At 46.1% G+C, this 17079-nt stretch overlaps 1 protein-coding gene across 1 annotated transcript; it reads left to right on the top strand.

Moving 5' to 3' along the window:
• The first annotated feature begins 6882 nt into the window (after positions 1-6882).
• On the top strand, positions 6883-15684 carry BLOC1S6 (biogenesis of lysosomal organelles complex 1 subunit 6). Its single transcript, XM_066635670.1, has 5 exons — positions 6883-7085; positions 8116-8260; positions 8620-8707; positions 12313-12399; positions 13585-15684. The coding sequence occupies exons 1-5, from the start codon at positions 7025-7027 to the stop codon at positions 13702-13704; spliced, it is 501 nt and encodes a 166-aa protein (XP_066491767.1). The 5' UTR covers positions 6883-7024; the 3' UTR covers positions 13705-15684.
• The last annotated feature ends 1395 nt before the right edge of the window (positions 15685-17079 follow it).

Below are 17079 nucleotides of genomic sequence, written 5' to 3'. Positions count from 1 at the left end.
CCTGCAAAACTTAGTGCTTTGCCCCCCCCCAACCTGGAATGGTTCAGAGATGTAGGGGCCCCTTGCACGCTGCGGTGAGGCTCCTTGCAAAACATAGTGCTTTGCCCCCCCTCTAGCTATGCCTCTGTTTTGCCCCCCCCCAACCTGGAATGGTTCAGAGATGTAGGGGCCCCTTGCACGCTGCGGTGAGGCTCCTTGCAAAACAAAGTGCTTTGCCCCCCTTCTAACTAAGCCTCCGTTTTGCTCCCCGCACCTGGAATGTCTTGGAAGGGGAGGCACCCTGCAAAACTTAGTGCTTTGCCCCCCCTCCGCTATGCCACTGCATGCGACCGGGCAGGAGTTTGGGAGCGCGCAGGTAGCGCAACTGCCTCGCGACGCACAGCCTCGCAGGCACGGAATCCCGATCCTGACATCGATCTCCAACTTGCAACCGCTGCAGCCATGACCCCAAAGGCTTAAAAGCGTTCACACATGGACCTGGAGATCCATGCAAGCTGGGAACAGCTTACTGTTCCTACTGGGAACATTGGCAGTGGAGGATTGGGGGGGGGGGTTACTTTTCTAGAATTTAACTTAGGTTGGGGGTTTTCCCACCCTCCTCCAACAGAGTAGTTCCTTTTGCTGTTTTCTCAAACCCAGGCTAGGCTGTAAGGGCCCTATCCTATCCAACTTTCCAGCTCCAGTGTAGCCACAGTGCAGCCCTGTGGTGTGGGAACAATGTTCCCATCCCTTGAGAAGGCCCCAGTGACTGCCCCTCCGCCACAGGATGCCGTGCACACCCCACTGACACAACTGCACCAGCACTGGAAAATTGGATAGGATTGGGCCCTAAAGCCCTGAACACTTCACTTAGGAGCAAGTCTCAGTCCAAGTAAACAAACATGCCTAGTGGTTGCAGCTTTTCCATGAAGCAAGTTTGGATGCGAATTTCCAAGGAGATAGGGATGGAAACGAACACTCTTCTAGGATCATGGAGAACACTGTTTAGTTCCATGGGGTCAGGGTAGAAAATGCTTCCATTTTGCACATATCAGAGTTAGCTTTCTAAGTGAATGAAGCTGCCTCCCACTCAGTCAAACTATTCCTCAGTCTAGATCAGTATTGTCCACTCTACACAGATGGGCAGTGGCTTTGCGCAGTTTAGGACAAGGGTCTTTGGCAGGCCTCTATGGAAATGCCAGAGGCCCCAATCCTATCCAATTTTCCGGTGCCGCTGCAGCCATGTCAATGGGGCATGCACTGCAGTACCTGTGGTGAGGAGCCAGTCACAGGCAGGCCTCCTCAAGGTATGGGAACTTTTATTCCTTCACCTCAGGGCTGCATCGGTGCTGGAAAGTTGGATAGGATTGGGCCCAGAAAGAGAACTTTCTGTGCCAAAGGCACATGTTCTACTCCTGAGCTGCAGTCTCAGGGCCCAATCCTATCCAACTTTCCAGTGCCAGTGCAGCTGCAATGCAGCTCTGAGGCAAGGGAACAAACATTTCCTTACCTTGTGGAGGCCTCTGTACCATAAGTTATAATGCATACCCCATTGGTAGTGTTATACCAGGGCTAGAAAGCTGGATAGGATTTGGCCCTCAGTCCCCAACAAAATGAGTTTCTGGATATTATGTAAACCATTCCTCAACCCAGACCAGAATTTAGACTACCCTAGGTTAGTCATAGACTAAGGGCCCAATCCTATCCAATTTTCCAGCACTGATGCAGCCGCAATGTAGCCCCAAACTAAGGGAACAAAAGTTCCCATACCTTGAGGAGGCCTCGATGACTGCCCGTCCATTGCAGGATGCAGCGCATGCCCCATTGTCACAGCTGCACCAGCACTGGAAAATTGGATAGGATTGGCCCTAAGGTTGCAATCTTGTTACTGAGAGTTAAGTCCCACTGAATTTAATGGGACTTTAATTATGACTAGACGTGGATGATAGGATTGGGCTGAAACAGTCCATTCCAGGACTTACATTAGGCCAAAAGGGCAAAGGGAGATTCTAAAAAAATAGACAAGAGTCCTTTGTGCTCAGCTACAGAGAAAGCACCTCAGCATTTCACCCTGCATTTTATGAAGACCATTATTTGGAGCTAGTCTTATTGGCACTCTTGTTATATCAATAACTAGGTCTCTCTGGTATTTTAACTACTGACTGTACAAAATTACTTAACCATCAGGCCTGAGGAGAGGGGGAAGGGGGGGCAAATCCCCAGGGCTTCCAGGGGGCCCAGGCCAAGACAAAACAAATGATATAGTACAAAACTAATTTGTTACCAAATAAATGTGGGTACCTCAATCTCAGTCCTGGGCTACCTTTCCACTACAGTTTTAATCCACTTCTATTACCCCATTGGGTTTAGAAAGGAAGGGGCAATCGGGCATCTTGCAGAGGGTCCAATGCCAGCTCTCAGTAGGCCTCTCAACCATCACAAAGTTCTAATTATGTCCCCGGCAGTGCTTTGCCAGCATTTTAACAAAACATTTTATCAGAAAACTAAAGGACATGGCACCTTGTAAGGGCCAACCTCAGCCAAAATGCCACCTGATGTAGCATGCAAGTTCCACTTGCATGGGCCACCCCCACCATCACTACCACCATCACCTGTTCCTGCTCACCTACTAAGGTGAGTGGGCTAGGAGAGGGGGTGCCTGCCCTGCCCCTTGGACATCTCAGTTGTACCACTCTTTGAACATAATTCCAAAAAGTCACTTTGTGACTGTGACACTGCTATAGAGGCATAGCTATATCTTGTAACTAGAAAAACCAGAATAGGAAAGTTTTTGCAGTGGGCATTTGGCCATCCACACAAGCATGCCTTTTACAATTCTTTTAAGATAATAAGATAAGAAATACTCTCCAAGAAAAGAAAAAACCCTGACACAAGGTTACAGATTCCTAAACCTGTGGATTATATCCAGCTGGCAAAGACTATCAGATGCCTTTTAAATTGCTTATAGGGTATGCATTAGTTCTATTATTTCACACAGGTCTGGGTTATGTCCTCCTAGTGACTGCCAGTGCAAGCCACTGCAAGGTCTTTGCTGAGTGCTAGGAAGCGGCTGCTTGGTGGTGTGAGATAATGCAGTTAGGCAGCAGAGCAGACACAGCTCAGTCATCCTGCCAACTTGTTACTTCCTGACCTCAAATAGCTCTGAGTAAAAAAAGAAACAATATGAATAGAGAATATCTTTCCCCAAGTTGACAGCCAATTTGCATCTTCAGCTACCATCTGGTACAAGATTGCATGCAAGAGAGGCCAAGCTGCAGGGAGGAGAGCAACAAGAGGATTGAGGAGGGAGAGAAATTGATACAACTGTCCTGGGCAGAGGATCAAAATGATAGCTTTTATTTGCTCCTTGCCCCACTAGATGCAATAGATGTCTCCTGGGCCTAGTGTAGAGTTAACATCTTCATACAGATGCAAGTTATGTCCCTTTAAAAACTACATAATAGGCAGAAAATCAACAGGTCAGGCTTCTTTATATCCCATCTTCCTTCCATTGAATTCAAGGTAGTACTATGCAGAAGGCTATTGAGAGTTCTTCCAACCAGGAGGTTCTTACAATTTTAATTGAAATAAGAAGTATGGTAATAAATGAACAAAAATGCACTGAGGTTTCAGTGGAAGTTAACCTTAATGAATTTGGTGGGACTTAAGTAAATGCGCATGAAATCACTGTAAGTCTCCTGATTAGGCTAAATAGGCTGCAGTTCTATATGCGCTTACATGGGAGTATCTCCTATTTAAACCAGTGGGATTTACTTTTGAGTAACCATGCCTAGGATTGCATGGTAAAGAACAGTAGCAGCAGCAGCAGCAGAAGAAGCAGCAGAAAAAGAGGAAACTATTTGGAAATGCTTCATTTTAATTAAGGTTTAACATTTTCAATTACTATAATTGATTTTTGTTGGGTGAACACTTTGACCCCTCAAAAAAATGCTTTCTTTTTTAACAAGTGGTGTCTTTTAACAGGGGTTGCATATTGGATCCTTGCTTTAAGAAGAACCCACTGCTGATCCCTGAAACTACCACTGTGCTCATATGTTTTAGGTGGTGATGGCAAAATGATTTTCAGGGCCAGGTAGGAGAGGCCTAGGGAGGGCAGTTTACTAAGGGCCCCTTGAAATCAAGGGCTGGCCTGCTTCCTTCAGTTTCTGAATGCAGCAAAACCCTTGGCTTTTGAAAGGTTATGTGGTTCAGGTTCTGCATTCCAAGAAAGCTATAAAATATGTTGGCAAGTGATTCTCTTTACATGCTATACAGAGCTGTGGTTGATGCATTGTTATGTGGATTAATGTAACTGAGTCCAAATCTGTTTATTTGGCTTTGTTTCAGGAGGTGGGTGCTGTTCATATTTTTCCAGGTCACTCAAACCCAATCTACTAATTACTGTACACAGCATGAGGTGGTAAACTGAGGTGGTAGAGTTCTGGATTGTTCCACTTCAGACTTTGATATTTTAAAATGCAAAAAAAAAAAAAAAACCTTCACTGCATTTAGTAAATGAGCATATTAGAGAAAAAGCTTAGACCTCTCTCTGATTTGATGGTTTTATCCACAAAATATATTTTGTGTGTGTGGGGAGGATCCAAAACGGACTTCCCACCTACAATCTGAAGTCTAATGCAGTGTTTCTCAATGTCTGTCCCCACCGTACCACTTTGCATGGTCCCCCTATTGCAGTTACCACTGGAAGTAACTGGCAATGATGTCATTGCCAGTTACTTCTGGACTGGGAGGCCAGATGCAATAAGAGGCTCATGGTGGATGGAAGGACTTTTTCAAACATATGAAAAGTGAACACAGAGCTCTGCCCACCGGGCCGAGCCTCCTTTTAAAAAAAAAAAAAAAGTCATGTTTGGCTGAAGCTGGGTTGTGGGCTTGCAAAAGCTGCAGATTACTGGTCTAGATTTATATGGGTCAGAATTTGATGTGTGGAAGATTTTGTCTTTGGGCTAGAGGTTAGGCTTAGAAACCTTCTGCCCATTCATCTGTAATACAGCAGAACAGCCTTGAGTCAACTTTTTTAAAAAAAAAAACAACCATAGTCAAGCAAAGCAACTCCATGTGTGCAACCATGTCTTCTTTGTTAACTGCTACAGAAGACAATTTCCCATCCATCTTTGCATGTGGGGAGAGGCAGATTCATGGCCAATATATACAGAAGCTTCATTTTAACCCTTCAACTTGTCATGTACAGGTTTAATCTGACTGGATTAAAAAGATGATGTACATATCCAGTGCAGCCTGTTTTTCCACATAGTTCATTCTATATTATGCAATAAACACACAAGAGATTAAATAATCAAATGCATATGTAAAATTTACTTTTTCTGGTAACACAACTGCAAGGGTGCAATCCTAACCAACTTTCCAGCTCCAAGGCAAGGGAACTAACATTCCTTTACCTTGAGGAGGCCTCCGTGACTAAGCACATGTCCCATTGTCCTGCACTTTCAGTGGAGGAAAGTTGGTTAGGATTTGGGCCCAAGTCTGGTAAGTGATTATGTTTTGTTTTGAAGGTGACAATTCCCTAAATGGAGCCAGAATTTTTCTCTATCTAATGGAGGGCAACTATTTTCACATTTTGTTGCACTACATCTTCATCTCCCAGTGGAGACCAGTCAAACAGCTGGATGTGCCTGGGAATTCTGGAATGGTGCTGTTTTATCATCACCAGAATTTCTTGATTTATTTTGCTATGTAAACTGCTGTCATTCCACAGGGCACAGCTGGGGTAGAGTGAAAGTTTACAGTTTCCAAGTCCTGAGCCAAAGACAGATGCCACGCCATACAATCTGTTTGTTACAAGGTAGAGAGAAATCGGACAATTACAACTTCTCTCTCATCACAGAACTACAGGGGGCTGCAGATCAGCCTGACCTAGTTGCTGCCATTGTTAGATGCACAAGAGCATCATGAAAGGTGGCAATGTAACCTTTTGCCTCTTATGCTGTGCAGCTCTGTGCAATAATTCAGGGCACAATCCTATGCATGTCTACTCAGAAGTAAGTCATTATAGTCAATGGGGCTTACTCCTAGAAAAGTGTGGATAGGATTGCGGCCTTACAGCCCAAGCCTATGCATGCCTGCTCTAAAGTAAGTCCCATTAGAGTCAATGGAGCTTACTTCCAGGAAAGTGTGCATAGGGTTGCAGCCTCAGAGCCCAAGCCTATGCATGCCTGCTCAGAAGTAAGTCCCATTAGAGTTAATGGGGCTTACTCCCAGGAAAGTGTGGATAGGGTCGCAGCTTCAGTAACCAAGTAGCCTAAAGCCCAAATTAGGACCACTTAACTGGGGGGAGAGACCCTAGAAAGAGAAAAATTGAGGCTGCCATCCTATCCACACTTACCTGGGAGTAAGCCCCATTGACTTCAATGAGGCTTACTTCTGAGTAGACATGCCTAGGAGTGGGGTCTGAGTAAACTACTGTCCATCTGCTCCCTGAAGAAGGTTCCCAGTCTGGGCACTAAAGAAGCAACTGCGCTGTCCTGTGTCTCTAACATAGGCTGAATCTGAATCTTCACGTGGCTGCTGTTGCTAAGGGCATCTGGCCTCGCTGCGTAGCAACCAGCCCCTTGGGTACCATAGAGACCATCACATTGGGTCATAGAGAGCGGAAGGGCGAAAGGCTAGAGCGGCAGGCAGCCTTATTAACTTCCGGGAAAATGACGAGCCGGGCGCTGACTAGTGTCGCAGTAATCATCTCTATGGCATCACAGCAACCCATCCGCTTCCGGCCTACGGGACTTCCGCTTTCCTGAGGCGTGGGTCAGGTGGTCTGCCTCAGCCAATGGGAGCCTCCGCCAGTGAGGGCAGGGCGTTTCCCAACGGTGCTGAGGACTTTAGAGATCGCTCCTCCCCCCGAGGGCCGCCCCCCGGCTCCTATTGGCTGAGGGGCGCAGGGTACTCACCGGGTGGGGTTTCTCCCGCTCTGGCGGGGGACCGTCTGGGAGGAGGCGGCGGCGGCCCCGGAGCCCGTCATGCGAGGCTGCCCGCTGAGCGCCGCGTTCGCCCTTCTCGCGAGGCGGCGATGAGCCTGGCCGAGCCCCTCGGCGTCAAGGCGGGGCTGCCGCTCCGCCACCCCGCGCTGGGTAAGTGCGCTCGACGGCGGGAAGGGCGCTGGCTGGCCGGCCGGCCGGCCGGCCCGGCACACCCAGGGTCGCCGCTGGCTCAGCGCTGGGTGGGCGGGCGTGACCGCCCTGCGGAACTCCCTGCCACTGGACTAGTCCGTGGAACTCCCTGCCACGGGATGTGGGGTGGCGTCTGGCCTGCGTGCTTTGGGCTGGAGTGAGTGGATGGAGGGGGTTCTTTTCCCTCTGGCGCCACACCAGAACCAGGGGACAGCCGCCCACACTGAGTGGCTGGAACCCTTTGCCACTGGATTAGTCTGTGGAACTCCCTGCCACAAGATGCAGGGTGGCGTCTGGCCTGCATGCCTTGGGCTGAAGAGGGTGGATGGCGGGGGTTCTTTTCCCTCTGGCGCCACACCAGAACCAGGGGACAGCTGCCCACACTGAGTGTCTGTGGAACTCCCTGCCACAGGATGTGGGTTGGCGTCTGGCCTGCATACTTTGGGCTGGAGAGAGTAGACCGAGGGGGTGTTTTCCCCTCTCACACCACAGCAGAACCAAGGGACAGCTACTGACATTGAGTGTCCGGAGAGTTAGAACAGATGAAACAACATTTCTCTTTACCCAGCATGTCATTAGTCTGTGGCAAGGAGTTCTCCATGTCGGACCAAGACCTGCTTCGCAGGTCCCACTCCCCTTCCGCTCCAGTTCCTTTCCCCATCCTCCCTCCACCCTGGAATGCCTCCTCCACCCCGAAAGTTCTTTTTGCCACCCAGAGCTCTTCCCTTGCTCCTGGCAGCATCTGTCTGGTGCTGGCCCAGTGCTCCCTACTTGGAGGGTGGTGTAAACATGCTTTTTGGTACATTTATGACACCCTGTGCCAGCATGGAGCTTGTGCTGACACTCAGAGCTCTTAGGATTGGGCTCTGTTTGTAAGATATCATTGAATTAAATCTTTCAACTTAATTTTTATTTTTGTAAATCTTGCTCCAAGGCACTTATTGCTAAACATCTTTGACAGTTTTTTTTTTTAATGTGCTGTTTGTTGTAGATTCAAATGATCATTCACCTGATGAAGGATTAATAGAAGACTTTGACAGTGTAGATAAGAAAGCTGTGGAGCAACTAACTGAAGGGCTGATTTCTCACTATTTACCTGATCTGCAGCGGTCAAAATTAGCCTTAAAAGAACTTACGTACGTAAACACACTCAAAATTACATGTATGTGTTCTCTTTTATGAAATTATGTGGATTGCTTATACAAGGAATGGCTCTACATTTTGATAACAACTCTTCTGTTCCAAGATCACATGATCTCTTTGCACATTAATTAATTTAATTGTGGCTCTCAGTCATACGTCATTGCATTGGATTTCTTCTTCCCAGCTTGCTCGCTCATTCCAAGTCATGGCCTGTGGAACAGATTGAAGTACAGCACCTGAAGGAGCTGTTGTATCTTCAAAAGTTTTCATAAAAGTGAACATGTTCACTGTTTTTTGGACTTTGAAACTAGATTACACAGTGTGTCTAAAAATGATTGTGTTCTTCTTTCAGACAGAACCAAGAAGTACTACTAGAAACTCTACAGCAAGAAATCTCAAAGTTTAAAGAATGTAATTCTATTCTTGATATCAATGAGCTGGTAAGTGTGTGCTGCCAGAGGTGTCCTACAGCCCAATCCTGACCTGCACTGGAACATGTTAATGTTTGTAAAGGGGACCTCTGGGTGTGTCCCAGTATCAAGGCAGGATGCAAAGAAACAGCAGAGCCCGTTAACGTTTCTGGTATATATTATAGCAAGAAGAATAGTCACAGCACGGTCCAGGTCATACACGAAAGATTACAGCAGTTCAGTTTACTTTATCCAAATCAGTTTCCAAACAACACAATCAGTTATCAGTCCAAGGTCAGTCACAGCATAAACACAGTTCAACAAAGTCACAGTATCTCAGTTCTTATAAACACAGTTCACAAAGGCAGCAGTATCTCGGCTTTACACCTACTACTGTGCTTGTGGATCAGCAGACTAAGGCTTAAGTAGTCTGAATACCCAATCAGAGTTGGCTCAGTTTAACCCAGGGTGTGGCAGGCACAGGTGCAGATTGATTCTGCTGACTCGGTGTGTGACTCAGCTGCCTGCACCTTTCCATGAACCAATTTGTTAGCTTTGTCTCTGGCTTTAACAGAGCAGAAAGCTAACAGAACAGGCAGGCCAACTGGCCTGTGCTATATCCGGTGCAGGTTAGGAGGTGGTTTGAGCACAACTCGGAGTGAGGGGATGTTTATGGGGCTACTTGGATCTGCACCAGTGAAATCCGAGCAGCCCGGTGCAACAGTAGCATCCAGCCTAAGGTGCAGCAGCCGGTACCACTCTCCTCCAAGGTCCAGTCTGCCCACGGGCCTGCTCTCCTTCTGCCCAAAACACCATCTCTGTCCCTCCCTTCCTCCCACCACCTTCTCCCACCCCCTGCGCCAACCTCCCTCAGCCAGTGCAAACTTACTAGGTCTGCTGCTGGATCTGGCACCGGCAGGCCGATGCACATCTTTGCCAGCTCACAAATCTTCACAAACATACTTCATGGCACATTCACAACACTCGTAGGCTGCCACAGGGGACTTGTGCCAGGCAAAAAGGAACCCAGGATTGTGCTGATAGCCTTTTAAGCAAAAACTGTTTAGTTTCTGATTTTTGTGCAAAAATATTGCAAGTGGTGTCATGCTTTTGAAAAAAAACGAAGATAATGTCACGCACCAAAGATGATTCTGGTGCAAAAGAAGCTAAAATGTCCTTCAGTGCTGCTTATCTCGCTTGCGTATATTTAGGATGGTCTTTAAGTCTGTGGTTGACTTGATAATAAAACCCATTAAATAGTAGGGGGCTCTGAATAAACACAGGTGAGTCACCAAGAGATGTTTGCTTTCCCCTTACCAACTTGATAAGATATATATAAGCCCACTGAAACAGTGGCGTCACTAGGGGGGTGCGGGCTGCACTGGGTGACATGCCAGGGGGGTGACGCGCCAAAACCGCGGCATTAGGAGCTACCATGTCATGCAATACATTGTTGGATGTGGAATTCCCAGCGGAGTGCAATGCAGAAAGCAGAATTGAAATTGCTCCTTTTGTTCAAAAGTTATGGCCAAAAAACCGGAAGGAAAAAATGCATGGATCCCTATGGAAAGTGAAAGTGAGCCGTATTGTGCATTTACTCGTGAGTAGGCGTACTTGTCATAGTCCATTGGAAAGGGCAGGCTGAGAGGAATCCAAGGACACCAGAATGGTCCCAATCCAATGAATGCAGCCCAAAAAAACACAACAGAGGAAGTCCCTGCCTCCCTCCCAGCTGCGTCTGTTGAGCCCAAAACAAAGCCCGTGGGTGCGTTTACTTGTGAGTAGGTGAACTTGCCTTACTCCTTTGGAAAGGGCAGGCTGAGAGGACTCCAGCAACATCGGAATGGTCCTGATCCAACGAATGCAGCCCCCAAAAACACCCGAGGAGGTTCCTCCCTCCCAGCTGTGAGTCTATGGAGCCCTATGGAAAGCAACCTCAGCCACATGGTTGCGTTTACTAGTGCGTAGGCAGATGTGCCTTGGCTGGTGGTCAGACCAGGCAAAGGGGAATGTGAGGACACCAGAATGGTCCTGATCTGATGGAGCTGGAGTGCAACAAATGCTCCAGAAGGCAGCCCCTCTTCTCCCCCCCCCCCCCACAAAGAAGGACAAAAAAGAGTCTTGAACTCTTAAGGGGAATGTCTTGTATTTTGCAGGTGGGTCTTTATCTTGATATGCCTGAAATAGAACTTTAAACTGGGCACTGGGGAGGGCTGGAAATCTCACCGATTCTTTTTGGGGGGTTGTTATTGTGGGCAGACTACAGAGTAAGCTCCATTGACCAATGTGGGACTTACTTCAGAGTAGACATGCATAGGATTGGGCTCACAGGCTGCAATCCTACCCACACTTTCCTCAGAGTAAGCCCCATTGGCCACAATAGGACTTACTTCAGAGTAGATTCACTTGGTGGAACAGGACTGACTCCCTCTTATTTAATTATTTCTTTTATTTTAATTTGCTTGATGATGTCACTTCTGGCCATGACATCACTTCCAATGGGTCCTGGACAGGTTGTCATTCTAAAAAGTGGGTCCCAGTGCTTAAAGTTTGAGAACTGCTGCAATAAGGTGTTAGTAAGTTGACACAGGGTTGTGTGTGTGTGTGTGAGACTCCACAAGTTTTCAAAATAACTAAAATCAGAATTTGGAGGAATAATCCCATCATGTTATATATCAATCAATGTGTGCCCCGCGCACTGCATGGGGTGACGTGAATCCTAGTGACGCCACTGCACTGAAATCAATTCTGCATAGAATTGGGGTGCAGGATATTTGGGTCATGGCTGGAGTAACTTAAAGAGATTTTCTTAAGTTCCCAGCTGGCTTGCAGTAAAAAAGCTTGCCAAGAGCTTCTGGATCCTCTAGCAGAAACAGTGAAAATATATAGAACAGTGGTTCCTAAACTGGTGGGTCACGTCCTATCGAGAACAAGAAAAGAAACCAGCAGCAACAAGATCATGCTGCTGCTAGGGAGGGAAGGGTTGTTTACATTTACGTGGAGGTTGCTGGGGCTCTCTGGAGGTTTTAGGAGTCTGCGACCTCCTCTGCAGCCCTCTCAGCGACTTCAAAGTTCATTTAAAAGCAAAACAATAATAATAATAATAAACTTTATTGATACCCCGCCCTTCTCCCTAACGGGACCCAGGGCGGCTTAACAAAAAAACACTTCCTGTTTCATGACAGGAAAAAGGAAGTGGGTTTTTTGCTTTTATCAGGACTCTTGAAGCTGCCAGAAGGGCTGCACAAGGGGTTGCAGGTTCCCTAGACCCTCCAGAGAACCTTAGCAATCCCCAGGTAAGTCCAAGTAGGGCTTTGGGAATAGAGAGTATTGTCATATAAAAACCGCATGGTTTTTGGAATTCTGGCTCCATTTTTAGTGTGTCCGGGCATCAAGATATTCCCCTGTCACATGCATGTTTATTTGGAAATAATTCTTGCTGAGTTCACTGGGTCATACTTCCAAGTTTACGTGCATAACGCTGCAGCTTAAAGTTCATTTCAGTACCTTTAGGCAACTTTTTCAGCCATTTCTTTTTTATGAGAAGTTACAGATTTGATTGTCTGGATCTTTGTTACAGTTTTGATTGTCATTTAGATCTTCCACTGAGTTGTTAAATCACCTTGTGTTTGAAGTTTTCAGAAGCAAAGCACTATCACAATAAGTTGCTGAACATTAGGAAAGAGATGATGATGCTCCATGACAAAACATCAAAGTTGAAAGTAAGTGTTGTTTAATTTTGGCTACCAAAAGGTGGGGGGAAAGCCTGCACTGCCTATACTTATGTCTGATCAAAACCAATTTTTGCTTACTGGCTCACCTCAGATGTAATGGGAAACTGGGTTTTCATTGTGAAAATCAGCCACTGTCTGTTTCCCCACTGCCCCCCTCCTCAGGTTTTTATACGCGAGAGCTGACGCAGGAAAGCTTGAGTGTGAGTGTGTGTGTGTATGTGTATGTCCATGGCACTTATAGGCTTTTTGTCAAAGTGGGAAACAAATACAGGCCTCTCTGAGCCTTAGAAAGCTCCCCAGAGGTGTTGGAAAGGCACTTCCGAAAACCAGAAATGCCTTTCTGACATTTCTAACCTCTGGGGGGCTTTCTGAAGCCTGGAGAAGAACACCAGACACAATTAGAAGTCGCTTCCAGTTGTGCCCAGAGGTCTGGTGAGGACCCTGACACACAAATTCAGTTATCCACTGTTTTCAGCATCTGCAAGGGTTCAGTGAATGGAACCCCTGCAGATGCTGAGGGCCAACTGTATTTCTCTTCTCCCTAGTAAAATTTAACACAGCAATTTTCAAGCACTGTGCTTGAAGCTTCAAGCACTGTGTGGCACAAATTGGTGTGCCACAAATGGTCTGCAGATGTGCCATGGAAGTTAGGGAATGGTCATTTATTAATAGGACCATTGGGGAATATGAGCCCTGCCACGGCATTGCAATCTGCCTTGTCATTTGTCAAAAACTCATTGTGTGCCTTGCCAATTTTAATGCCTTGTTGGTGTGCCATGAGATGAAAAAGGTTGAAAATTGCTGCTTTAACGTTTAAAGCAAGTGCGTGAAATTTAAATATTGGATTTTCAAATTACTCAAATAACGTACGAATGGAAGTTAATACAATACAAAATACTTTAAATTGCTACACTGATGTGGCAATTACAATTCTTTGTGGATGTGTGCGCACACCCTTTGTTTTTGCTCAGAACCATTTGAGGCATTCATATGCTTTGTGCAGAATTTTCCCTTGACTAGACCAGCATAATTCCATGTTAAGAAAAAAGCCACAAAGACTTCTGAAGAACCCTGAGAGAATAATAGCAGAATATGGTGGTTGCTGTGCTATCAGATCATCCTCTACAGCTTCTGGAAAGTTCACACAACTTTTCTTTCACATTCTTTTTCCAGAAAAGAGCTCTCAAACTCCAGCAAAAGAGGCAGAAAGAAGACTTGGAACGAGAACAGCAACGGGAGAAAGAGCTTGAAAGAGAGAAACAGTTAACGGCCAAGCCAGCTAAAAGAACATGAAAGCTGAACCTGCATTGGCTTGTCAAGCTAATTACAACATTCTCTGGACTTGCTGAGGAGGCTACATTGTACACCTCCTGACCTGAAGTTCTTACTTGCCAAGAAGTCTATTAGTACAGGATTCATATTTCAAGAGGATTTAACCACTTCATCTGTGCAAGATGCGTTTTTGCTAATGCTCTCTAACCTAATACAGCTGTCAAATTTTGTATTTTTTACACCAGTAATATAAATCATTATTTTAATTAACATACTTGCTCATCGATGATGTCTGTGTGTGTTAGAAGCGAGGAGTGAAATGTCCAATCTTAAGCAGTCTTGTTTGCGCTCGCATTTCAACTTGATACCTGAACTCCACCCCATTAACTATTTCCTCGTATTTTTTAATACTGGATTGCAGTTTTGGTTCTCATTTCTGATTCTCTCTTGCCATAATATAGAGGTGCCTCACAGCCATGGGACAGACACTGTAAATGAAGTCCTTTCGGTGGCTTTAGGGGTTTTAGGTTTTACATAATGTGAAGATACTTGATGATACAAGCAGCCACAGCCTCACTTCAACTTATGTTGATGGGGGAGGTGGATCAAAACTTCTATGCAGACCCTGTTGAACTGAAAAAGATGTGCTCTTGCACCTCCTTGATTTTATGAAGGCAACTGTATGCTCACATGTACTCTTCCTTTCCCACAGCAAACATGTCAGGTGTAGACAATGTGCACGCACTTAGGGATCTTGAGTTTCTAGATGTCTATATGCAGGTTTTAAAGAGGCATCTATAGCTACACTTCACATGTTTCCTATGGGAAATAGTGGTGTACATGTAGCGGTTTCGTTTCTCTCACAGCCCAATCCTAAGCTGCCTGGTGCCCAGAGGAGCAGCAGCACCAAAATGGCTACCACTGCATCCAGTGGACTTCAGGCAATCAGTCTCCTCAGGGGAAGAGGCATTGTCCCCTTCCCCTGAGGAAAGATCGCAGCCCTGCAATGGGGCTACTAAAACCTGAACCGGCTGTTTTGCCAGCGCAAAGTTGAAGGGCGGGAGGCCCAATGCAGATTTCTGGATCTGGCAGAGCAGAGCTCTGCTGATCCTCCTCCCTCTCCCCATCCCCCAGCCACCTGAAGCATCTCTCTTGCTCTGGGCAGTATGCTGCGGGCCTCTTGCTGAGACTGATTTAGCACTGACTGGTGCTGAGTCAGCACCAAGCTGACCCAGTGCTGAGTGTCACAGGCGTGCCTAACGGCATGTTTGTGACGTAGGGCTGACGTGTAGAGCGCAGGATTGAACCTTCAGTGTGCACCTACCCTGCATGTTTTGCAGGAAAATTCTTATAGACTGTGCCCTTTGGCTAGTTCCAGCCTTCATGGATGTATTGCATGACCAACGATGGCAGGATTGTGGCTTAAGGGTTACTGTGTGCAGCAGTAACTCCTTTACGGACATGTATGGCACAATAATAAAAGGACATAGCTAAGTAGTATGAAACTCGTGGAAGAGAATCGCTCAGCCCTGTCTTTTTGGCCTTTATCACTTGACTTGAAATTAGAACGTCTTTCAGTTCCCTGTTGCTCTGTGCTCAACCACTTAAACTGGGAACGGAGCCAAAATGACACTCCAGTTTGAAAGTCCAGTAAGTTTTAGTTAACAGCAGTTGAGATGGTGGGGATGAAGGAGAATGGAGAAGGAATTATATGTCATAAAATAAGTAATTGAATTCTGCTTGGGTAAAGGAAAAAACATGTGATTGTGTGCATTTCAGCCAGCAACAAGAACTGATGGATGCCATGGCTTCCATGTATTTCTAAGAGAAATGTATACAAATTCTGAAGTCCAATTATTTTGGAATGGTATAAATCTACTCTTAACACAAATTGGTATATGTGAAATTACTGTATATAAATAGTTTCATTTAAATATGTAAATAAACAGTAAACAGCATATGATAAACAGTAAATAAACAATACAGCATATGAGATATTAATCTCTGTTTGCCTAGTCTCATGTATCTTTCTCCTTAGTGGCTCCCTCCTCAGGTGGGGGTGTTCCATTATCTCTTATCTCTGCAAAACTCCTGGAACAGTGAACAACAGTATCTTTGACATTGAAACAAATATTTTTTGTGTCTGATGAAAACATGCCAATACAAAATTTCTTGACGTGCTGAATGACTGTGGCTTAGATCAGCTAGTCACGGAGCCCACCAGAGGACAGGTGACTCTGGATTTAATTTTGTGCGGTACGCAGGACCTGGTTAGAGATGTAAACGTTACTGAGCCATTGGGGAACAGTGATCATGCTGCGATCCGTTTTGACGTGCACGTTGGGGGAAGAATACCAGGCAAATCTCTAACAAAAACCCTTGACTTCCGACGGGCGGACTTCCCTCAAATGAGGAGGCTGGTTAGAAGGAGGTTGAAAGGGAGGGTAAAAAGAGTCCAATCTCTCCAGAATGCATGGAGGCTGCTTAAAACAACAGTAATAGAGGCCCAGCAGAGGTGTATACCGCAAAGAAAGAAGGGTTCCACTAAATCCAGGAGAGTGCCCGCATGGCTAACCAGCCAAGTTAGAGAGGCTGTGAAGGGCAAGGAAGCTTCCTTCCGTAAATGGAAGTCTTGCCCTAATGAAGAGAATAAAAAGGAACATAAACTGTGGCAAAAGAAATGTAAGAAGGTGATAGGGGAGGCCAAGCGAGACTATGAGGAACGCATGGCCAGCAACATTAAGGGGAATAATAAAAGCTTCTTCAAATATGTTAGAAGCAGGAAACCCGCCAGAGAAGCGGTTGGCCCTCTGGATGGTGAGGGAGGGAAAGGGGAGATAAAAGGAGACTTAGAGATGGCAGAGAAATTAAATGAGTTCTTTGCATCTGTCTTCACGGCAGAAGACCTCGGGCAGATACCGCTACCCGAACGGCCCCTCCTAACCGAGGAGTTAAGTCAGATAGAGGTTAAAAGAGAAGATGTTTCAGACCTCATTGATAAATTAAAGATCAATAAGTCACCGGGCCATGATGGCATCCACCCAAGGGTTATTCAGGAATTGAAGAATGAAGTTGCAGATCTCTTGACTAAGGTATGCAACTTGTCCCTCAAAACGGCCACAGTGCCAGAGGATTGGAGGATAGCAAATGTCACGCCTATTTTTAAAAAGGGAAAGAGGGGGGACCCGGGAAACTATAGGCCGGTCAGCCTAACATCCATACCGGGTAAGATGGTGGAATGCCTCATCAAAGATAGGATCTCAAAACACATAGACGAACAGGCCTTGCTGAGGGAGAGTCAGCATGGCTTCTGTAAGGGTAAGTCTTGCCTCACGAACCTTATAGAATTCTTTGAAAAGGTCAACAGGCATGTGGATGTGGGAGAACCCGTGGACA

The sequence above is a fragment of the Tiliqua scincoides genome, chromosome 8 (genome assembly GCF_035046505.1).
Source record: "Tiliqua scincoides isolate rTilSci1 chromosome 8, rTilSci1.hap2, whole genome shotgun sequence".
In the NCBI taxonomy this organism is placed as follows: Eukaryota; Metazoa; Chordata; class Lepidosauria; order Squamata; family Scincidae; genus Tiliqua; species Tiliqua scincoides.
Note: the sequence above shows the minus strand (reverse complement) of the source record. Positions and strands in the feature narration are given on the sequence as shown.